This window comes from Gastrolobium bilobum, unplaced genomic scaffold, assembly GCF_033153095.1.
Source record: "Gastrolobium bilobum isolate Gb01-03AN ecotype WA unplaced genomic scaffold, APGP_CSIRO_Gbil_v1 utg17466, whole genome shotgun sequence".
In the NCBI taxonomy this organism is placed as follows: Eukaryota; Viridiplantae; Streptophyta; class Magnoliopsida; order Fabales; family Fabaceae; genus Gastrolobium; species Gastrolobium bilobum.
The window spans coordinates 17,211-43,080 of record NW_026895986.1 but is presented as its reverse complement, the minus strand read 5'-3'; the positions used below and the strand labels follow the sequence as shown (position 1 = coordinate 43,080).

Genomic DNA, 25,870 nt, shown 5'->3' with positions numbered 1-25,870 from the left:
TTTTACTTGGAGTTATACATGCACAAAAATGATTTCACTTCTTTGTTATGTGGTTAAATATATCACATGCTTACTTGAAGATTAGAAAATTAAATATTTTCTTGTATTAATTGCTTGACATATGCCATACTCTTGAAACAAGAAAGATATGTGTAAAATGCTAATTCCATGATCTTTCAAGTATTGGTTATTGAAAAGAAATTGTATCTTTTGGATTGACATGTGATTATGTTTAAAATTGCTCATCTATAATAGCATGACTCATGATCATTACTTGCTTCAAAATGTCCTAATATGTTTTGATGATGGCCATATATTTCTTGCTAATCTTGAATCATGCTTTGACTATGCTTAAATATATATGTGCTTCATTTATGTTTGAATATATATTTATGGTTGATAATATGATAAATGGCTTATGTTGTATATCAATCTAGTTTATGCTTGGAAATGTGCTTAAATGATATTTGCTGCTAACCTTTGATTTGAAAAAACTCTAAGAGTTAATTATACAATTGATAATCAAATATGGCAACCAAATATTAAAGTGCCAAGCATATGTGGACAAAGAAATAGATGAATGAATAGCACCAAAAGAGACTTTATGCACTTGCTCACAAATGGAAAACTCAAAGGAAGAAAGCTCAAGTGGCTAGGATCACCATGAATAAGGAGCATCACATTATATTTGATCTCAATAAGTATCATTATCCCTAACTCTTATGGAATTCTATAGTATGAATGATATGATTCTTGTTCCTTCCTTACATGAGAAATATGCTTAGCATGACAAAAATGTATAATTAGATCTTATATCTTGAATTTTGCCATTGCATATAGAGTAAACCTTGTTTGAATATATACATATTTTGATTCCAATAGCAAGATGGAACTTTAATCAATAATCATCTTGTTTCCAAGTGATACAATTCTTATGAAAATCTTTTTGTTATAAAATGAGCTTTTGATTTGATTTTGAAGAAAACCCTCTTATGTCATTTGAGATAAGCTTTTGAAAACCTTATACCCTTGAGAACTACTTCAAGATGTTGAAAGTATCTTTCACCTTTTTGTTATCTTGAAAATTGAAAAAATGTTTGGATACATAATATAAATGTAATAGTCTCTCTACTTGCTTTGAAAAGTGCTATCAAATATTGAGAGAAAATTTAAGAAAGTTCCAAACATCAATATTTTGAAATGATTTACAAATGTGAACATTTGAAAATTCAAAAGATGAGCCTTAGTCTTCAAAATTTCTATATTATTTCAAGGCTTTTTAACTAATGAGAAAAAGAGGAGAGATGTTTTTAACATTCTTTTGATTACACTCAAGGGATATACTTTCTTAAATGGAAAACATCTTTATCTTTCATAAATTCTTTTTGAAATGAGAATTAAGTTTAAGAATATCTATACTTAATGGATTAAGAGAAAGTACATTTTGCCAAGCTCTTATGATAATATGCTTATATGGTTTTGGCAAACATACTTCATTTGATCTATTTTGTGTTTCAAAAAGGAAAAGTTCAAATTTTTTGTTTAAGAAAATTCTTATAACTTATCGTTATTAATTATTTGATTCAAGTGTCTTTCATATCATGCACATGCATGTGTAATCATATGACTTATATTTTACTAGTATGCATGATTTGAGGGGGAGCCTAGCATTTATTTGTTATATCTATCACTTGGCTTATAAAATAATTATGACAATGGAAGAGTCAACAAATTTTTGCTTTTAAAGAGACTAACTCTATTATGCCTAGAAAGGATGTTTGTGATGATTATATTGTAGGAAAGTTGACATACATCCTTTTGGTGATAAGAAAAGTGAAGAAGAGGAGAACAAAAGAAAGAAGTCAAAATTGACAATTCACCTCAAAACAAGAACAAAGCTAAGAGCTTACAAAGGAATGGAGAATAACGATATTAGAGATACTTGAAAAAGGTTTAATTTGCAAAATACTCCATAAATTAGCTAAGTCTCCTAATCTCTCTATTTGCTTGCATATGACATGAAATTGCTACAAATATTTGTGTAGATATGTCGAATGATTTATGCTATTTTAATCTCATGCTAGACATATGCCTACAACTTGCACATATTATTTTGTGCTAGCAAAAATGGGAGAAAATCATTTGTCATATTTTGTACAATGTTCAACTAGGATTTGATGTTATGCTTTGCATTATTTTTTGCATATCCTAGATCTTTGTGATATAAATGCTTTGTACTTGGACCATATGCTTATAATTGTATGTTTTGACTTGAATTGATCATTTGTGTTGGATTTATGAAATATTGAGCACTTAATGATTTAAATCAATTTCCAAAGTATATTTGCACTTACTGGAATCATTTGGATGCTTTGTTATATGTCTGGGCTATTCAATGCCATTAATGTTCCCTAAAGGAGGGGAATCAATGCTAATTAAAAAAATGTAGCACACCTTTACCTAACATGTTGAGAAAAGGTAAAAACAAAGATGAAAGGTGGAGAATGTACTAAAAAGGTAAAAAAGATATTTGTTGACACTAGAATTCTCACACTTTTATCTTTGAAACCATTTATGGATTAAGGGGAGCTTTGATAGTTGCTTTGATATTATTATTTTGGTGCAAAATAACAAGTGTTCTTTATTAATATGCTCAATGGAATTTTGTTGGTCACAAGTTCACATGCTTAACTTGGTTTATGCTTTTTCATGTTGCCAATAGGGGGAGGAAAATGTGAAAACTGAGAAAATGAATATTCTCACACCATAAACATATATAATGGTTTGAAGCTCTTATCTTTTATAAACATAATATTATCAAACAATTTATAAATTGAGGGGGAGTAATATTATACATTATTAGAGAATATTTTCTATGCTAACCATTTCTCAATTTTAAGTTTGTCATCATCAAAAAGGGGGAGATTGTAGATACAATGTATGTATTGATGATAACAAAGTGGCAACAACAAAAAGGCAAGATCATTTGATCAAGAGCAACAAGGAATAATTAGAAGAACAATAACAAGATCAAAGACAACTAACCATGGAAAACATCTAAGAGAAGCTCAATATCATATCCATGGTGAAAAATGATCAAAACCAACAAAGTGCCAAGCATTGTCATATTCAACAAGTCAAAGTATCAAGTTCAAGAAAAGATCCAAGACACAAGAAATGAAGCTAAGTCTAAAATCATATTTAGAATATATCTTTAGGACGTAGAATATATGTGAGGGTATATGATAGATTGCATTGCATGAGCTCAAAGTTTTTCTCAAAGTAAATGTGTTTTTCAAATTGCATAATCATAACCTTTATATACTTTAAAGAAATTTGAAATATTCATGGAAAAGATCCTTGACATATTTTATAACTTCAAAACATATTTATCAAGTCAAGATCTTTCACAAAAAGTAGTTGGAAGCAAGTTAGAACACTTTTGAACTTTAAATTTGTTGTTTAATTTTGCTGCTGCCTTCCATACAATTTTTCATATCTAATATGATGGATTTGGATCTTGTGTTCTTCATAAAAGTTGGAGATCTCTCCTTTATCTTTCCAACAAGACAAAGATCACATCAATCCGACAAGTATAACTCAAATTATAGCCAAAATACCAAACAATGTTCTTGTTGTCAAGTTGGGAATCGATTACCACTGCAATAGATCCCAACGGCTATAAAACGGCTAATTTTTCAAGAGTGATCCCAACGGCTATAAAACAGCTATAAAATGACTAGTTTTTCAAATGAGATCCCAACGGCTATAAATGGCTAGTTTTCCAACGACTATAAACGACTAGTTTCCCAATGGCTATAAACGGCTAGTTTCCCAACGGCTATAAACGGCTAGTTTTCCAACGGCTATAAACAGCTCGTTTTTAATGAAAACATTATATATGTATTCCCAATGACTCAAAAACATCGGGGCATCATTCCTACACATATTAAGCATACTTTGAGAGCTTCTACACTATCACTTGCATATTCTTTCATATCTTTCAAAGATCAAACATATTTGAACTCATATCTTGAAAATTCCTATACCCATAGTGCTTCAAGTTGTGTATCCACACTTTGAGAGTGTATATTCATTTCTAAATATTTCTCTCCTTGTATTCTTGAGTTGAAAGGGTTGTGAGACCTATTGTTTGAGAGGTGGCCAAATACCTAAGTAAATTTGAAGTGAATTGTAAGGTTACCAAGTACCCGTAAACTTGGAGATTGTAAGGTATCAAAGAACCTGAAGTCTTGGAAGATTGTAAAGGTTTGTCAAACACCCGTGAAGCTTGACCATTAGTGAAAGAGTTGATTGAGCGGCTTCAGTCTGGACGTAGGTCATAAGTGGTAGTGACCGAACCAGGATATATTGTGTTTGCAATTCTCTAAACTCTAAACTCTTTATTTTTAGCACTTTAATTGCTTCTCTGATATCTTGTATGTGCTAGTATAAGTTTTTTAATTGTGATATATTATATATTATGGATTGTCTGAATATATTGATTAACTTTCTACATATCAAAGTTTGCTTGAAATGATTATTTCGAAACTAGAAGGGGTTTTTGCGAAAATCTTGTAATACTCAATTCACCCCCCTCTTCAGTATGGAAGCCACATTCCTAACAATCGCCACCATTACCACCGCCACCAACTACCCCAATTATTGTCGCAGCTACTGCTGTCTCCACCACCACCACTACCGCCACCGCCACTATTACTACCACCATGCCGCCACTTTCGCCGCCACCACCACACCATTTGGAAAAGAAAGTGTAATATGAACAAAATTTATGCTTAATAGGAATTATATTTTATTATATTATTTATTATGTTATCAAACACAATTCTCATTCTCGAAATAAAAATAGAACATGTTATCAAACACATTTTTTTCTCAGAAACTGTTCCAAGGCACAAAAATAGAAAAGAATTGTTTCTTTTCATAGACAGTGCCAGGAAACAGAATGGTTGCCATGCACACCCTAAAAGCTCATGTCTATTATATTTAACTTTATGTAATAGGCCGAACCTAGCCTAATATAGACTAGGCTGTAGGCCCCTGTATGTCGGTCCGGTCTACTTACACCCCAAATCTTCACCTATATATATGTTGTGCAATTTTATAACTCTTATAATAATAACACATGTCACATTTACACAAGTGCACGTTGTCAACAAGTAATATAGGATTTATGAGTTTAGATATTGTTCTTCCGGAAAAACTATAAGGTTTAGATCAATGTGAAGCATTACAAGTAATATTTTATGATTTAAAATACTATGATCAAACAAAGGCTAACTACTAACTAATTACTAAACTATGGTAAGAGTAAAATAAGAGTGCACTCAAGAATAGAGAATTGAAGTATCAAAAGTAGATTGGGATTGATTTTCCCAATATTATAACTAACACCAAAATGCTAGAACAATATTATAGTAATTGTCAATCAGTAACCAGAACAATTGACTTTATGTAGGAATTGTCATCAACGATACATGTATAACCCACAATTAGCCCCCATATATTTGTGCAAAATTAATTATTGAATTCAATTAAGAACAAGTTTTATGTGGTTTTATGGTGTAGACCATATCTGTACCTAAAACTTAACAAGGTTTAATAACCTAATTAGTCCACATTGCTTAATAAGATTCTGAATTCACCCATATGTCTACAGCTCAAAACCTAAGACACTTGCCTACTCTTCGTCAGTGAGTCAACAATATTAACAGAAAAGCACCTTTTTAAACAACTAATTGAACTACAAGTCAAATATAGCTTGTTGAAATATTGTTTGAATCAATATTCTTTGTGCACCAGATTAAAGGTCAACTTGTTTATAGAAATGAATGTTTCATTTTATTATACTTTTATTCCCCCCCCTGGATTTTCGGCTAACCCATCAACTAGTTAAATAATCTAAAACGTTTGATCACACATTTATAAAGTTTCTTTTCAAAAATAGTTTTTTGTAACGGTAATTAATAAGTAATTTTTATTTGCATTGAGAACCTGCCAAATGTCATGGATTTATTTATAATTGATTGTTTCCTGAATTGATTGCTAAGAAAGAAGATGATTTTGGATACGCATGTAAAATATTTTTGCTCCTGCCTAAAATACTATAGGGTCCTATGAGCATTTAATGTCTTTGCTACTGATTAAATTTTTTCCTGAATGAGTTTTCTTTCTCTGTGGGGTTTGATACAAGGATTAAAATTTCATGTGAATATTCTTCAAGGATGATTATTTCCTTTCTTGTTGGATTTATGTTTAGGTTGGATTTTTCATAAATGCTCTTTAAGGCTAGTTGATAGAATTTTTCATTTTTTATTGAGCCTCATTTTAGGATCTTATTCAAAAAAAATTCATAAAAGATCGATGAAATATTAGACATTAAAGGTAATAAATTGTAACACAAATAAAATTTAATAGTGACAAATATGATATCAACCGAAAATTGAGAACTAAATGAAATAATGGTCATAGACAAATGTTTGGGTATCTGTTTTATCATGCTATTGATTTAAAAAAAAAACAAATGTTAGTATTTTTAATTGCAGATATTGGGTTATTTCTTTGAAATAAAAGATGGAAAATTGTTTATCAAAAAAAAAATGGAAAATTAATTTTTATCAATTAAAATGGGGTGACTTAGCCTGACGCCATGATAGTCTAAAACTTATTTAAATCTATTCTAAATTTTGTAGTGATAAAAATAATAACGTTAAAATTATTTTATAGGGGTGATTTAGTCGTGATGCTTATTAATCTCGCGTATTTTAATAAGGATCATTTTAGCTGTGATAATTTGATTATCTGGAGCTTATTTGAATCCATCATAAACTTTAAAGTAAAAATTATACAAATGTTAAAATTATCTTTATTAAATGAGTGGCTTAGTCGTGATGACTTGCTAACTCCTTCCAATAGAGTCATTTTAGTTTCCACAACTTGAATTCAAAATAGCCAAATTTAATCAATCTTATAAACTAAAATTATCATTTAAAACATATTTAAATTAACAAACCAACATGTCTTTTTTTAGGATGACCTATCTTTGAGTTTCTTGCTATGATCAGGGGATACGTCGGAGCGGAACTATTTTCATTAAGCTAAAACAAAGTTTAATAATTTAGTTGTCCTTCTTCCTAAATAATCATATTTATCGTTTAAGGGCTAAAGCAAATATTTTTAAAAATTATTTATAATTTGCATAGTTGACTATAGGTAACCTTTTTTTAAATGGATGTGTCAAGGATGCAATGCGATTAAGTTTTTACCATTCCTTATGCATATTCCAAACCTTGACCTAAAATTTTAAAGACCAATTTGAAAAATTAAAAAGGATTTTTCAATTTTTTTTAATTTAAATAAAATTGATGGTAACTCCTTATCTTTTATTTTTGGATAAATTTTGGATCGTTACACATATCTTTTTAATCCTATTTATTTTTTCATAAGAAAAGAACTACTCTAAAAGTCAATTCAACAAAAAAAATATTCAATAAAAAATTAATTTTAACCCACAAATTAATTGGATCCTTAAAGTAATTCACTAATTGCTCGACTCTCTAAAATCTAACTTATTCTACTCTATATGTTAATTTCAATTTTTTTTATGTTTTGGTTAATGACATTTTTAAGTTTTGTAAATGTTATTTATTTCTTGTCTGAAAGAATAAGACAAGTTATATTCTTTATATCGAGTCCCTTATTTTTATTGCATCATCTGTTTTGACAGCAAAATTTCTAAATTGTGAAATCTGTTGTGAAATAATAGAAAACCGGAAGAATTATAGAGATAGAAACAAAGGAAAGAAAAGAGTAGAGATGAATTTTTCCATTGTATTCTCATACACTTTATACAAGATCTATATGTGGTCTCTATTATAGACCTTCTACTATAATGAGTTACAATAACATAAATGATAGTAGTGAATTCTCCTAATTACATGTTAGAAGTTACAAAGATTACACATTGTTTCTTTGGGAGTTATGGACATCCACAATATTATTTATAACACTCCCTTGTCCATTAAGATAATGTACCTCGTTAAAACCTTACTAGGAAAAAACTCTATGGAAAAAATCCCAGAGAAGGAAAAAGAGTATATATTTCTAATAATATGTATTGCAAGCCACCTCGTTAGAAATTTTACCAGTAAAACCCCATGGGATAAAACCTTAGTGAAGGAAAAAAAGAGTGCAGCACATATTTTACTCCCCCTGATGATAACATCATTTAATGTCTCTGAGCCTTATATATCAGCTTCTCAAAACTTGAGTTAAGCGATGTCTGCCAAATTATCTCTTGAGCAAATTTGTTTAACTCTATGAAATAATTGTGCTTCCACTAATCAAAATTTTGTTTGGGATATGCCTTTGTATGATTCAGATAAATAACCTACATTATTATTATTCTAGTATCTTCGTGTTGGAGAAGAGTTAGATCCTGCTAAAAGACTCACAAACAAGAAAGAAAAAAATGTGAGGATATAAAGGGAGAAGATGTGGGGTTAGAAAGTTGAACATCTATTTTATTAATATTTTCATAGCTCCCTTTTGGATGTTCACCCTTAATTATATGCTAATAGAATGGCTCATTAAAAAGAGTGTATTTCTTATAACTCTCCCTCTGAATTGTAGTTAGCATATAAGTATATATTATCAAAATATCTCCCTCTTAATTGAGCTATATAAATAATTTCCTGTATCATGCTATATATTATGCCATAATAGCATTTTAAGATTAGGAAATTATTTTTCATGGAGGGTGGAATGGATGCTTTATCCATGTACAAGCTCTTTAAATTATAAATCAACTGATAAATATTTTATCAAGGCAATTATACCACATGTGCCTTTATTTATTTAATCCATTTAATGATATTTGAAGCTTTATTCAACAAATTTCCCAAGAATTTTTATATGCTTTAAGAGTTTTAAATCCTTCTACGATTTTCATATAAATTTCATTATTGATTGAATAGACGCATGCCAATTTTTCATATACTGCCTGATTAATAAGATATCTGAAGGTGATTTCATCCATCACAAGAAAAGATATTTTCATATAATAAATGTCAGGCTTTCGTGAAAATCATTATGCTACAAGTCATGTTTTATATCTTACGACTTCATATGTTTGGATTATAGATCCAAAAACTTTGAATTTGAATTGCGTCTTTATATTTTTGGCCAATCATCATCAACAAATTTATCTTTAACATCCTTGTCTTATTTCATCACTTCATTTTATGCAAAAATATTGTTGACAACTATATCTTTACGGTTTCAACTTTTACTGTAATGACATAACCAATAGAGATATCTTCATTTTCATTTATTTTTAGGTACCTGAAGTCCTGAACCTCCTCGAGGTTTACTGAAAGTTATGTCTTTAGAATTAAGAATTGTCTCCATATTATGACCATCTTAATCATTTGCCCCTTTCCTCCCTTTTTTTAGGATTTTTTTATCCTTAGAACCGATCATTTTTCTATGTACAATATGAATTGGAGCATTTATGTAACATCTCAGGCGCTGACGAGGGCGGGGAGTGATTGCCGGTGCGCAAGAGTACGGACAAGGAGCGACTCCTGGCAAGCTTTCAGCGGCGGGGTACATGAATGAATCGAATAACATCGGAAAGAGAGGGATTCCAGAGATTGTGCTGGTATAGGACAGCACAGCTGAGGATAACTTATAAGAATTAACTGGTACTACCTATACTAACAAGATGCATCTACTTTTCGGTAGGCTGGATCGAAAGAACTCCACAGTTAAGCGTGCTTGACTTAGAGCAATTCAGGGATGGGTGACCTCCTGGGAAGTTTTCCCGAGAAGTGTGCGAGTGAGGACAAAGCACGCTGAAAAGTCTCGTGTTAGTGTGTGGGAATAGTCGTTGATGCTTGCAAGTGGCCGGACGTTACAATTTACAGTTGAAATATTAGACTAATTGGTCAGTTAAACCATCAGGCAGTCAATATATAATATCATTTTCTCATATTTGTTTTGTGCGAGGATCTATATGAGATAATGATAATGCATTTTAATTAATATTTTTCCAATTGTTTATTCTCTCTCCTTATGTTGGAAATATTGATAACAGTAAACCATTATTTAATTAACTAAATCTCTAGTCATTATTTCAAGATATAATGAGATTCATATCCAACATATATTCCGAACTATATTTAGGGATTCATCTTTATGCGTTGTGGTGGAGTAATTAGTATATAAATCGCACATCAAAAAATCACTTGGCTCCTGACCATAAGCCAATGTAATTGGGAGATGATAACTTATTGACTGCAGAATAAAATATGGCATATCCCCATCCAAAAATAGGGAGCTTTGTTCTCACATGCAATGTTCTAACCATCAATCGGATACATTTAATAAATAATTCTGCTAATATATAAATTCACCAGCATTATGAAGATGAGTTGTCTTTATTGTGCTCTTAATACTATCATTTGAGGAAACAATCTCACAAATGTCAAGATGAATAAACATGCGGCCATTTTGTAAATGCATCTACTAAATTCATAATATTTGAAAGGTCCACATGATGGGTGAATAGACCTATATATTTCACCTTATATGCATTTTTAAAAATGCAAGAGATTGAATCTCAACTTTAGCTGGTGATAATTTCTCTTGAGAACTAGCATACAAGAAAATTCAATAAATTGAAGAAACTTCTGGTTCTTCAATGCATGATCATATGAATTTTCAATAATATTTCGCATCATATTTGATCTGGGATGATCCAACCGGTCATGCCAAATAATAAAGTCATTATAATCAATATCCTTTTGATTTACCAAGGCATTTTTCTATCATGCTTATTTTAGTGTAGTATATATAAGAAGAAAAACAGGTAATTTTCCTTTTTATACACATTTCTTACCTGCAATATTTATAAAAATAGTCAATTTTATCACCATTTGTGGTCTAAATGTGATATCGTTTATAGCCAATTGGTTTCCCTTGATAATCACAAATTAGCTCTTTTAGAGCTTTATATTGCCAAGTATTGTATTAAAATTTGCTTCCTCCATATCAATATGTGTAATTACATGCATAACATATTGAGGCATTAAAGTCATAGGCAAATGATTTGACCATGATTAGACTCAATGTAGGATTTTCTATCATCCCTTCAAGGGTTATAGCATTACTTGTGCTCGTAGCCATCATGGCATTTGCTTCAAGCGCTTTTGAACAATATGATCCCCCAATAGGATTAGAGGAATGGATCTACTAGGAATGGAAAATTATAACTCCAAAACGTACTGTTAAAAATAGAACTAATCTCACGCTACGGACCTCGGTTTTGGGTGATTCCAAAACGAGGTGAAAGATGGCTTCCAGAATCACGATTTTGGCACAAGAATCACCGAAAAAGGATAAGGAATTCGGGAGATATGAATCCAAGATAATATAGAACGAAATTGGAGTTTAAGGATTATAGGTAGGCGCCACAATTCCAAAGAATTGATTAGCCCAAGAACGCCACAAGGATTGATGCCCTTGATAAGTTCAGAGATTCTCAAAAGAACCCAAGAGAACTAGTCTCACCAAAATCGGTTAACTTGATATTCCAAATCTGTCTTCAAAAGCCATGGTGTTCACTTATATAGTGGACAACAACCATATTGAGTTTAACCTAAAAGTGCTTACACATAAAAGAAAATAGACAGCCCAATAATCCAGCCCAATAAGCCTTATTACAAAAAGTTTAACTAAATATAAGAAAATAAAATTAAGTGCAGAATTTGGGCCAAGTAAAATAAAGCCTTCATGCATATCCGTTGAGGCTTATTCTTCAAGGTCTTCAATTTGAATTAAGTGTATCATTTTGGGCTCTTCTTTCTTTAGACTTGTGCTCGTAGCCATCATGGCATTTGCTTCAAGCGCTTTTGAACAATATGATCCCCCAATAGGATTGGAGGAATAGATCTACTAGGAATGGAAAATTATAACTCCAAAACATACTGTTAAAAATAGAACTAATCTCACGCTACGGACCTCGGATTTGGGTGATTCCAAAATGAGGTGAAAGATGGCTTCCAGAATCACGATTTTGGCACAAGAATCACCGAAAAAGGATAAGGAATTCGGTAGATATGAATCCAAGATAATATAGAACGAAATTGGAGTTTAAGGATTATAGGTAGGCGCCACAATTCCAAAGAATTGATTAGCCCAAGAACGCCACAAGGATTGATGCCCTTGATAAGTTCAGAGATTCTCAAAAGAACCCAAGAGAACTAGTCTCACCAAAATCGGTTAACTTGATATTCCAAATCTGTCTTCAAAAGCCATGGTGTTCACTTATATAGTGGGCAACAACCATATTGAGTTTAACCTAAAAGTGCTTACACATAAAAGAAAATAGACAGCCCAATAATCCAGCCCAATAAGCCTTATTACAAAAAGTTTAACTAAATATAAGAAAATAAAATTAAGTGCAGAATTTGGGCCAAGTAAAATAAAGCCTTCATGCATATCCGTTGAGGCTTATTCTTTAAGGTCTTCAATTTGAATTAAGTGTATCATTTTGGGCTCTTCTTCCTTTAGACTTGGGCTTGTCTCAAGTAAAGTGGTCACCAAGAGATTTAGAGCCTCTTTAGCCTTTTTTAGCTTTTGCTCTTGTCATTGGGCCTCCAAGACCTTGTATGTCCTCCAAGTTTGTTGTCTTGGTCCTGCCACCTCCTATGTCCTCATCATTCCCTCTTTCTTTAGAAGAATTTGTCCTCAAATTGTAATCCTCGTCTCCTGCATCAAAAAGGGACAAATCAGCCACATTAAAAGTAGCACTTACACCATACTCACCAGGAAGGTCTATTTTGTAGGCATTATCATTAATTTTGGACAGCACTTGGAAAGGGCCATCTCCTCTTGGTTGAAGTTTAGATTTCCTTTGGGAAGGGAACCTCTCTTTTTGCAAATGAACCCAAACCCAATCACCTGGTTCAAAAATTACCTTCTTCCTTCCTTTATTTGCTTGCTTAGCATAGCTCTCTACCCTTTTCTCAATGTTTGCTTTTACCCTTTCATGTAGTTTTCGCACATATTCAGCCTTACTCTTACCATCTTTATGCTGAAAAATAGAGTTGTTAGGCAAAGGTAGCAAATCAAGAGGAGTGAGAGGGTTAAAGCCATAAAAAATTTCAAAAGGAGAATAATGAGTAGCACTATGAACTGCCCGGTTATATGCAAACTCAACGTGGGGCAAACATTGTTCCCATGACTTGATGTTCTTTTTAATTACAGCCCTCAAAAGAGAAGAAAGAGTTCTATTCACTACCTCAGTTTGGCCATCAGTTTGTGGATGACAAGTAGTAGAAAAGAGAAGTTTAGTCCCCAACTTACTCCATAATGTCCTCCAAAAATGGCTTAAGAATTTAGTATCACGATCAGAGACAATGCTTCTTGGAAGCCCATGGAGTCTTACCACTTCCTTGAAGAACAAATCAGCAATATGGATTGCATCATCAACCTTTTTGCACGGAATGAAATGTGCCATCTTAGAAAACCTGTCCACCACAACAAAAACAGAATCTTTACCATTTTTAGACCGAGGTAGTCCTAACACAAAATCCATAGAAATATCAATCCAAGGGCAATCTGGAATAGGTAAAGGAGTATACAACCCATGAGGCAATAATTTAGACTTAGACTGCTTACATACAATGCATCTTTCACACAATTTATGTACATAACGTTTCATGTGTGGCCAATAAAAATGTTCATGCAGCATGTCTAGAGTCTTTTGGATTCCAAAATGTCCCATTAATCCCCCCGCATGTGCCTCTTTCACAAGTAATTCCCTAATGGAACCTTTAGGAACACACAATCTCTTTTCTTTAAACAAGTAATCATTATGCCTAAAAAATTCATTTTGAGCAGCATCCACACAAGTTTTATAGATTTGTGCAAAGTCTATACCTTCTTGAAAGTGCATCTGCAACTACATTAGACTTACCTTTCTTGTGCTTGATCACATAGGGAAACTGCTCCAAGAACTCTACCCATTTGGCATGCCTTTTGTTAAGCTTGCCTTGTCCTTTTAAGTACTTTAAGGACTCATGGTCACTGTTGATGACAAACTCTTTGGGCAAGAGATAGTGTTGCCATGTTTGCAATGCCCTTACCAATGCATACAATTCCTTATCATATGTGGAATAATTAAGAGCAGCCCCATTCAGTTTTTCACTAAAATAGGCAATGGGATACCCCTCTTGCATCAAAACAGCCCCTATCCCCACATTAGATGCATCACATTCAATCTCAAAAGATTTAGAAAAATTAGGCAATACAAGAATAGGTGCATGTGTCAATCAGATATGGAAAAACAATATAATAAATATGAATATTCATAATGATTCAAAACAGAAATAATTCATACTATAATCAACGTCATGCTTTAAAGAACCATAATAATTCATTACATGTATTTTGTTTATTCAATCACAATTATAATGTTTAGTTACAATAATCATTATTACCTAATTTAATATATATATATATATATATATATATATATATATATATATATATATATATATATGCGCATAACCGTGCCAACTCACAAATTTATGCATTAAATTATTGAATAGCATTTAACCATGAAAAAATTGTAACGTTATTTAATTAACGATAAATTTTAAATAAAAGTATTCATTTATTTGCACATCATCATTATCTTTATTTGCATTCAATTAGAAGAATGGAAATAAAATGTATGACACACAAAATAAAACAGTTAAACTCATAAATTTTTCATTTGAATGCATTAATTGCTCCAACGGTTTCTCATTCATTTCAAAAATTAAATTTGGTTGATGGCAAATGGTTTATAACTGTATTTTAACATAAAATTAATAACAATATAAAAAGGTAAAATAAATTATAGCTCGATCAACCTTATTTTTGGATAAATATCAAAACAACTATAAATAAATTAAGGCTGAATCATTTTACATAAGATATTATATCAAACAAATAAACTTCTTATCCTACATCTAATATTAATTATTTATAGTGGAGATTTTTTTAATAATATTAGTTTGATAAAATTAATAGCAATGTAAAAAGGTAAAATAAATTACAGCTGGATCAAATCAAAAACTTGACCTTATTGTTGGACAAATATCAAAACAACTATAATAAATTAAGGCTGAATCATTTTACATAAGAAATTATATCAAACAAATAAACATATTATATAAAAAAAATCTCCACTATAAATAATTAATATTAGATGTAGGATAAGAAGTTCGTATTATGCTTTTGTGCTTTTCTATTCAATAATGACAGGAAAATATTACTCTTTTTCATAAGATTACTTCTCTCCTACTCTTTCACTTCGATTTTCGTACCTTATCTTTTTTTTTCTTGTAATGGTGGGACCCAATCATTTTATCTCTACAACATAAGATATCTATCTTATGTTGAAGGAGAATAATAAAACCCATAATGATATATTGCAAAAACGCAATTTCATTTTTCCTTGTAGTTCCTGACAATTCTAGTTTTTAAAGACAAAGTTACTAAATAGAATTTGCATGGGTCCCACAATATAATTAGCCAAGAAAAGAATCCAAAAGAATGAAAGAATCATAGCTAAAGTTATACGGCAAGAAAGTTGTATGGAACTTTGTGGGTTGTGTGTAGATAAATATAATATTATATTAAATTTCGAAAGTCTTTTAAATATTGCAATCTTGAAATGAATATGGAACTTTGTGGGTTGTGTGTAGATAAATATAATATTATATTAAATTTCAAAAGTCTTTTAAATATTGCAATCTTGAAACGAAGAAATTTTGGAATTTGAAAACTAAATCTACAAACTTTAAAGTCCAATAGTCAAAAACAATAACTAACAATAATTTAACCAAATTTGCAGGCTCAATCATCACTGAACAAAATCAAATCAATTTTCAAGACAAAATCAATTTCAATGTCAAATCAAATCAGCTTTGACTATAAGGACAACAGTGATGTGGTGAGGAAGAAATGGACATATAAAGTAAGGATTTTATTAATCTCATATTAAAGAAGATAAGTTATCTCATGTCATAGAGATAAATTTGTGTGCTCTACCACATGAAAAAAAAAAGTAATACAATTATCGAAAGGTGTATAGAAAAAAAAGTTACGTGATAGAAGAATAGTTTTCCCATAAAGAAATGGTTAACTTCTTCTTCGAAGTGTATACAAAAAAAAACCTTGTTTGAAGAGATTGTCACAGTAACCAACCATGAATTAAGAATAATCACAACGCGCCAAACTTTACAATATTAATCAAAATCAGATAAAGCAATTACGTAAAGCTTGAATTTTGGTGACAACCCATGATTATTTCTCTCATTTTTAACACCGGCAAGAGCATTGGTTTCCTCTGCTACTATCGATTTTTGCTTTCTTAACTCACCATTATGACAAAAACTCAAGAATCCAGATGCACACAAAATGGAAAAACTAATAAAGAGACAAATCGAACCTTTGAATGGAAGAATACCTCTTCTGACCCGTTCATCGTATTGCAAATATTCCATAAAGTCACAACTCGAGGTTGTCCAAAGCTGTAGCTCGAATTTGGATCGCTGAACCCGTAGTGATCGACGAGGGCATCTTTGCCAAGGAAACAGAAGTAGCCGCCATAGCCAAAGTAGGTGTCGTTAGCAGCTTTAGCAGTGGCAAAATGGTGGTTGTCGATGGCAAATGTGTCAAAGAAAGACATGGTTAGTCACCTACGATTCAAGTTTGTTGAAAAAGAAAATAAAAAATCGGAGAAACAAAATAAATAAATAAATAATTACGGAAACAATTGTTTTCTGTGTTTTTTTGTTTTGAAAGTTGAAAACCAAAACAGAAAACAAAAACAATTCAGACATGTTCTCTAATTTTGATTCTAAAAACAAAAGATTAGTTACAGTTTTTAATTTTTTTTTTACAAAACAGATCTTACCAAACAAGTTTTTTTGTTCTGAAAATTGAAAAACTATTTTTTAAAAACAGTAATCAAACAGAGTGGGAGTAGCTTGTTCAAGTTTCAGGGTTGGTTGGTGGGTATTGGCCAATTAAATGTCTTTTCAGTTGATAGGTAGAGCTCGTGCTAATAAAGTGTTATGAAATAATAGAAAACTTGAAGAATTATAAAGATAGAAACAGAGAAAAGAAAAGAGCATAAATCAACTTTTCTACTGTATTCTCATACACTTTATACAAGAGCTATATGTGGTCTCTATTATAGACCTTCTACTATAACGAGTTACAATAACATAAATGATAATATTGAATTCTCCTAATTACATATTAGAAGTTACAAAAGTTACACATTGTTTCTTTGGGAGTTATAGACATCTACAATATTATTTATAACAAAGTCTTCAATTTTCAGTTTTACGTTTTTATGATATGGGGCATTGTAACGCAGTTTATGATAAATACTTTCATTGTTCTTTCTATCCTATTTAACATGTGTATTTCTCTTTTTCTGTTTTCTTTACTTTTTCCACCAATTGTTATTTTTAGGTTGTAATTTTTTCATATCCTAAAAAAATAATTTTTTTTTTAAAATACCTTTCTTTGTATGTGTGTGCATTATATTACGAGGCTATCATTTGACATAATATTATTGATTTGTTTGAATATTATGATTTTAGTCGACAAAATACACTTTTTTTCATTAATTATTTATCGGATCAACTTATATTCCCTACCAATTTAGTTTTACTATCTTTTCTACCATTTTTGCACCATTGGATGATATCTAAATTAATGGTTGTTAAGTGGCAAAAAAAAAGATAAATATTATTGTAATTAGTCAAGAATACAATATATATTGTCAAATACAAAAGATTCTTGAGTTTTTATGATAGAACACGATACTAGCTTAAAAATATATTAGTTTCAGGTTTAAATTGTTAAATTGAAGCAATAGTTAAACTAAAAGGAATTAAAGTGATAAATAAGAAGTAATCATTTAGTGAAAATCACTCTAAAGCTATCTTCCATACAATTTTTAGTATTTAAGATAATGGATTTGAATCTCGTGTTATTCATAGAAGTTATAAATTTCTTTTTTTAATGTTTTCAACGAGATAAAAATCACATCAATTGAATAAATATAGCTTAAATTATACCCAAAATACAAAATTGTAATTTTGTTTTCTCAGTTATTTTATGGTGCAGCTAGCTAACTTGCTCGTTGAAAGCCTAAACCCTATATTTAAAAAAAAAAAAAAATCTCTCCTTTTTATTTTAAAAAATATTCATCTACGTTGGTAAAAAGACCTAAACCCTAAACCCAATTGAAACCCTATTTTCTAGCCAACCCCTTGAAATTCGAAGAAAGACAAAGCCACAAATTTTAAAAAAAAAATCGCGACGACAGGAATGCTTGTGACAGTGGCACATCGGTGAGAGGGGAAAACGACGGCTCAGCTGGGATACTTCGCGGTGTCAAGGTGGTTCGGTGTCTCGGTGTTTGCGCGGCGACAGTAGTGACTCTGAGCATTCGACGGTGGTGCTCTGTTACGGGAAGAAGGTAAGTTCTTTAACACTTCTGAAATTTGTAAAACGTTCGAAAAAGTAGGTATTGGATTTTTTGTAGCATAAAATTTAATTTGAAGCAATCGGGCACATATGTTTGATTCTAAATATGCACTTGTCTTCACTTATGACATATAGGTTGAATCATAAAACAGTTCATGGCTGAAGAAATGCAATTGGTAGAACCTGGAAGAGGTCCAAGAAAGAGGAACTTTGCTAAAAATCAAGGTCGTAAAAAGTCAAGTAAGAAACCAAAAGTGATGGCACCACCACATGGACAGAAGAAAGTTAAAATAGACAAAAAAATGAAGAAACTTTTCCGGAAGCGAGCACGAGAGTATAATTCTGATGATGAAGACGATGATGAAGTTGATGGGTCTATGGGGAATAAGAACAATGAGGGGGATGACATAGAAAGTGAAGAGCCTTCTGAAGATGAAGCAGTGGCCGGAGGACAAAAACCGCGGAATAAGGATGCTGCTGATATGAATAATCAATTCTCCGAGGATGAAGGAGAAGATGATGGTGAAATTCAGCCAGGAATTACGAAATTCGCTGAAGGTTGTAGAGCATTCAAGATTGCCTTCAGGAATATTATAAAGAAGAGTGTTTCTGATGACACATTGGTAAGTTAGGCGATCATACAATGTGGAGCATTAAAAAAGTGATTTTTTTTATTAAGACTTGGATAAATCTGTAGGGTCCAGTATTGTCAGGGCACAAGAAACTTGTTGTAGAGAAGCTTGCAGAAGAGGAGGTGGAACGAAAGATCAAGGGAGAGGCAAAAAAGGAAAAGCAGATGGTAATTTTGAATTTCGAGTTGACCGTGATCTTAATGTTATCCCATTAGTGTTGATGATTTATATGTATCTTCAGTATTCGTCACCCAAAGCTTTTACTACCTGGGAGACAGTCTGACTAGTGTTTATATTGCTTGTTACAGTTAGCAGAAAAGGGTCATGTCAAACCTGCTACTTATGTGGACACACATGAAAAGTTTCTAATAAGTGTTGCTACAAAAGGAGGTACATGAGTTGATTTTTCTTTTTCTTTTTTAAATAGAGGTCTATAGCTTCTTTATTCGTTTTGGTGACTTGCATTTTCCTCATACTGATTTGGACTATTGTTTTGATCATGCATCACTTTGGATTACTTTCAGTGGTCAAGTTGTTCAATGCTGTAAGTTTGTACTTACGTTTTAGCCTAATTTTGGTTTCCTTCCTGGATTTTCTACGTCTGTTTCATTGACGCTTTGTATCTTTATTATTATTCAACCAAAGATTTTGTTCAAATCTGCTGCAGGTCAACAAGGCACAAACTGCTCAGAGAGGGTTGGACTCCTCAAGGACTAAGGATGCAAAAGGTTAGCTCTTTTTTCTGTAACAACGAAAAGTGAGCCATGAGAAAGATAAATCCATGTCAGCATTTCTAGTACATTTGCAGCATAACTGAATCATAAGAAGAGAAATAAATCTCATTCTGGGGAATAATTGTTGAAGTTTATATTATCTAGTGGGAAAATTGACACTTCCATACCAAATCTGCAATTTTTCTTTTTTTCTTTATAGTCAAATGAACTCAGTTGTTATTGTCTTTTGTATGATGAGTATCATGCCAAAGTCTCAATCATGAAATCATGCTTAATGTAATAATCAGTTAACATGAACCATGATTTCATGTGCTAATTCTTAATTTGCTTTAATATTTTCATTAGTGTAGGAACCATTACAGACTGATAATATTCCCAGTTTTCTAATTTATAGAATTTTCACAAAAGTATACCGTAACAGGCCACACTCAAAGTGGCAAAATCCCATCAGAAATGGGACTATCTTTCAGTGGCTTCTTATCCTCCTCACTCAATTATGGTACCATAGCATCCAACAATGGTGATAAATGTGCATAAAACTGCAAGATTGGGCTAAAACCGACAAACCTTTGCGATCTTGTGTACTTTTTGTTATTCCTGGTCACTTGACATGATTCATTTTGGGACTACAATGATATCTGTTATGTTTCCAAATTGCATATGACAATGTTCTTGGCATGTATTTTACTTGATAACAGTTTATGTTACAAATATCTGGTTCATATCTAAGTCTAAACAAGCTGATTTTTATTGTTTTAAGCTAACTATCATTCTATTGCAGTTCTGGGGTCTAATTTACTGTTTACATCAATAAATATGTACAGTTGAGAGTTGAGACTGTGCCTGGAACTGTCATATAGTTCCTACTTTCTTCCTTACAGTTTAGATTGGTGAAAATGAATATGATAATTGCCAATTTCAAACTTATTGTTTTCAGTTAGTTTACTCATTACGAAAACAATGTTTATTTATTCTGTTAGGCCCATGTCCCATGTTAATTCTAGAAGCAAAGAATAGGGCATTTGGGTAATAGATAATGGGCCAGTAGGGGAGTTAGCTGTGGTCCAAGGAGGAAATAATGAATCTGATTCATGAGAATGCTACAGAACTGGTGGGGAGTGATAAAAGAGGAATGCAGGTGTGAGGAGTGGTAGGAAAAATGTGGAATAGGGTTTTTTGAATGGGCATAGGCCTCTCTTGAAGCTGGGGATTGAATCTCTTGATTGAGTCATTTTTTATCTGTTTTCTTATTCTCTTTTTCCTGTACTTTCAAGAAAATATCCATAATCACTATTTTGTGATAGCGATATAGTACATACATTTTTAGTGTCAGTTTTTCATGGGCAGAAAGAGACTGTGGGAATCCTAATAGAACTGGTAGGGAGTGATAAAAAAGGAATGCAGGAGTGAGTAGAGGTAGGGAAAATGTGGAATAATTGGTTTTGATGGGCATAGGCCTCTCTTAAAGCTGGGGAATTGGAGTAACTTTTTTTCTATTTTCTTTTTTTTTGGAAATATTCCAATCAGTTCATCGCTTCGCGACTAGTCCGATCCGAGGCGGGTCCATAATTAAGGTTTTAAACCTCTCCCAAAGGTGGTACTGAGGAGGATCGAACACATATTTTTACCACCACCTGCGCAGAGCTCCTATGCGCCAACTGAGCTATCATCATTTGTTTTTTTTTTTTTTTATCTATTTTCTTGTTCTGTTTTTCCTGTAATTTGAAGAAAATATCCATAATAACTATTTTGTGATAGTAATACTGTACATACATTCCTGAATTCTCTGTTCAGTTTATTCTTTTGTTCACCTCCTATCTGTTTTATTTTTATGGGTACTAACATATTCGGGGTTGATAATTTGTGCACAAATCTAACTATCTAGTGTGTGTACTGCCAGAGATAAGAAAGCGGACCAAAGAAGCCTTCTTTTCTGAATTAGGGAAACCATCATTGCAAGCAGTTGGCACCTCTGCAAAGGTGATTTCTTGCTGCGCATTCTCTTTTAGTGCTAGTTTTTCATTGGAGTACTCAATTCAGACCTGTCAATCTAACCCGTCCAAACCAGCTCATATTTGATTGTTACCAGCCCCAAAAACCATATTCTGATAAAAAAAATTGGTCATAACCACTGCAAATTAGCAAGTAACAAACTCTGATGAACCGGAAGGAAAAAAATATTTTTTGAATTTTATAAATTTTATAAATTTTATTTCATAAATTTATATACATAATTGTATATTTTCTCTTTAAAACTATTAGTTTACGAGTTTTAAAATAGTTTAATATTAAATGCATTTAATTTGATGTTTTATTATTATTATTTGGTCTTCCATTTTATTTTTTAGATTTTTAATGTTTTTCAAACACTGCCTTCTAATTTTTCATTAGAGGGGTCAGAAAGGTAATTTAGATAAATGCTACCTTGTTTAGCTACACTATTACAGTTTTAATTTTCCTTCAATGAACCGTAACGAATGTATCTTTAATGAGGTAGCTTCCATCTGTTGCTTAAATATCAAACTGCTTGGTTTTTGGTTATGTAGGCCAATGCAAGCACAGGCAAGGTAGAAGATGAACAGCCTGCCTGGGCTCCATTAAGAGATAATTATATGCTGACAAATTCAAAACTAAAAGATTGGGACAAAATGCCAGTAAGTATCTTTTGAAGTTGTAGTAAGTTACTGTTATGCTTCTCGGCTACCTTGCATTCATCGTTTTGTTTCCCTGCAGGATAAAAATGTATCAGATGACATTGGAAAGACTTCTGAAGATAGCAGTTCAGATGAAGATTAATGTTTTAAAACTTGAAAAGGCAGCATTGAGATATTTATAATGGGACAATCTGTCAGATTTTGAATATTGGAACTGTGGTTGTTATTGGCAAAGGAATATTTTACCCATGTATTCTGCTATGAATGGTGTTCTTTTATATCGAACACGAGAAAATGAGTCATGAGTATGGGAGTTAAGTTACTAAAAATCTATATCACTATTCTATTTTTGTTCATTCGTTGGTATAGAATGCAACAGTGGCAGACTTGCAGGCTGATTGGCTATAATTTGGTATACATTACCAATTTTGAATGTATTCACCGAACGACATTGACTCAACTCTAAATTTTAAATCTGAAATAATTAAATAAAATAAAAATAAAAATAAAAACACTGAGAAAATCTTCCATTTCCACTTCAATATCTTGAAGACAAATTTTAAGTTAGTACTAGGCTCCTTCTGCAAGACATACATTTTAACTAGCTTGCACCTTTTTGATGAAGCCGTAATAATGTTATGCTCTTGATCCTGAAAAAGTTGTACCAATGTCCTAGTTCGAAATATGATTGTAGTTTCAATGTTTAGTTTAAACTATTCTTAGTTGAATAGATATATTCTTAATGACAATTTAAATAAGCTTTCATATTTAATATATTCTTTGAACATATATTTAACATATTTGGAAAAATAATTAAATTTCTATAGTTTGATGAAATTAGTGAAACAAAAAAATTAATCCAAACCAAATCGATTCAAATTAGCTAGGATTATATCAAATTTACATTTTAACCAAACTGATACATTTATATTATAAGAAAATTCATTACATTGAATTGGATAGCATTTTCTTTCAGAACCGATCAAAAACTCAATCAACAAACCAATTCTTTTCAACCACCATAAATTATAGCTTTCATAAATTCTCTCAACATCATGTGAAACGTTCCAATAATATTAAAGCCTATATCTTTTCACTTCCAGAGCATATCAGCAAATGTATATTCCAGTCTCGAGGCCATCCAAACTCCTCCAAAAATGCCAACACAACTCCGTTCGACCAGCCAAAACCAGTCTACATTGAACACAACCACAATCAGACTCATAAACTGATACCAGAATGATTGTAACGATTGGTCGTGCAAATAACATTTCCTGCTACTAAAATTTACATGGAATAACTGAGTGAAATGGCTCCATCCACAAATGAATAAAATTGGAAGCAAATACATTTTGGTTTTGATGTAGGGATTCACAAACTTGAGCTTCCTAAAAGTATCAAAGAGAGAGTGAGCAGAGCAGCAAAAGAATATGACAACTCCTATTGTGGGAGATTCATAAACTTCACTCTGTAATACCTCAAATGTTCTATTGGTGAGCCAGTAATCAAGCCATTGTTTCATGTCTTCATTCCAGAAATTAGACTTTATTATTGCCTTCTTTCTAACATCAGACACTTGGAATTGTTCAGCAGTGCTATTATCTCCAATAACTTTTGCAAAGAAGGCAGGCAATATTAAGTTCCATCTAAATCAATGGGAACCATAGAATTGATCAGGTTAAAGACCATGATTCAGGACTTCTTGTAATCATTGTTCCAAGACATACCCCAAGTAGAAATGCATTTAAATCAACAGGTATCACAGATGTTGTAGCCCATGTTGTGAAATCAGATGGATCTCTGCAGCAATGACATGATTTCATCAATTAATAAGTATTTTTTGACTTCTCAAACAAGGCAACATGTAACAACTGCGTTGATGTGTGTTTTTCTTATTAGCATGTGTTTTAGGTGCCCAGCTTGGGAGTATAAGTTGCCATCCCTGACATTCATCAACTTTATTTTGTTGAAAAATTTAGTTGATCCAAAAATAGTACATCATCCATCTTGTGCTGAAATCCCATCCTGACTCAGCAGCAGAGTCCAGTTCATGGTAAAAATGTTGTTCATCCGATGCCATTAAGAGCTTGGAAGAAGATTCCTTGTCTTGTGGCAAGGAATTAATACACAAAAGTGTTCAAGTTCAGAGATAAAACACTAATACACAATATGATGACTTAGAAAGTTAAATCATGTAACTGGACATTGATTCCACATTATACTTCTAGTCATAAAAACAACTCCCTTCATTTTTGCAAAGAGAGTGTTTCCTGTACTCAAATCCGTGAGCTTCTAATTACAAAGAAAGCCAAAACCACTAGGAATAGAAGCAACTTCTACACGCACTGCGAAATTAATTCTAGGAATGTCAAACCCACACAAAAAATTCAAATCCTCTTGCCTTACAATCTAGAAAGGTAAAAAGGCACCAAGACAGAAAGTAAAGAGAAACAAACCTAATTACCTAGTAGGAATCCCAGTAATAGAGCTCACGAAAGCGTGACCCAGGAATGATGAAAGGAGCTGGGACAGGAAGCAGAATATGCAAATGAGGCTCCATTTCGATATGCTGCATTTTTTCAACTCAAGCTATTCCAAAGAAAATGCACCTTCAATGTCCATTGCCTTTGCCCAAAAACTTCAAAATAACTTTACAATAACTGCACCTATGCTCCACCTTCCACCTTATCTGAATCTTTTGGTCCTCATCAACCAATGTGTATTCACGTTGAGCCTTTCCAATAACTTGTTAATCATATTCAGATCAAATTTACAAATACAAATGCCCATTTAAGAGACAATATAAAGCAGGCCAAAGTCCTCATAAATGTTGGGAAATATGAAAAATCCAGAAAAAAATGCTACAACTCATGCAATAACATTTTGCTAGTCCTCCAGCAAAACAAAGACAACAACATCAGTAAGTTTCTTAATCATGCAAACTTTTTAGATTCATTTTTCAAACATGCAACATCCATCAGAGTTAAATTTCAAGCCTTCAAATTATCAACCAAGCAATTATCTTTCAACAATCAGTCAATTCAGCACTCAAGCAATAGTTCTTCAACATGCTCTAATAAAAATAAGACGTGTGAAACAGTAATAGAATTTAAAGTTTCTTAGGCAACTTATTTCTCAATTCAGCTCAACATTCAATAGTAGTCTACTCATTCCTCCAAAACCATACCATTAGGGCGAATAATTAATAGAACTGAGTTTTATTCATTAGACTTAGTTGCATGACTCCAAGAAATGAAGGAAAACTACC

At 32.0% G+C, this 25,870-nt stretch overlaps 1 protein-coding gene and 1 pseudogene across 1 annotated transcript; one reads left to right on the top strand and one right to left on the bottom strand.

Annotated features, from left to right (window-relative positions):
* Nucleotides 1-18,331: 18,331 nt before the first annotated feature.
* Nucleotides 18,332-22,953, top strand: LOC133297145 (uncharacterized). Its single transcript, XM_061496226.1, has 9 exons — nt 18,332-18,574; nt 18,718-19,205; nt 19,280-19,381; nt 19,523-19,604; nt 19,739-19,758; nt 19,882-19,942; nt 21,849-21,928; nt 22,495-22,602; nt 22,682-22,953. The coding sequence occupies exons 2-9, from the start codon at nt 18,738-18,740 to the stop codon at nt 22,742-22,744; spliced, it is 984 nt and encodes a 327-aa protein (XP_061352210.1). The 5' UTR covers nt 18,332-18,574; nt 18,718-18,737; the 3' UTR covers nt 22,745-22,953.
* A 732-nt stretch (nt 22,954-23,685) lies between these two features.
* LOC133297138 (probable trehalase) lies at nt 23,686-24,682 on the bottom strand (annotated as a pseudogene).
* Nucleotides 24,683-25,870: the final 1,188 nt, after the last annotated feature.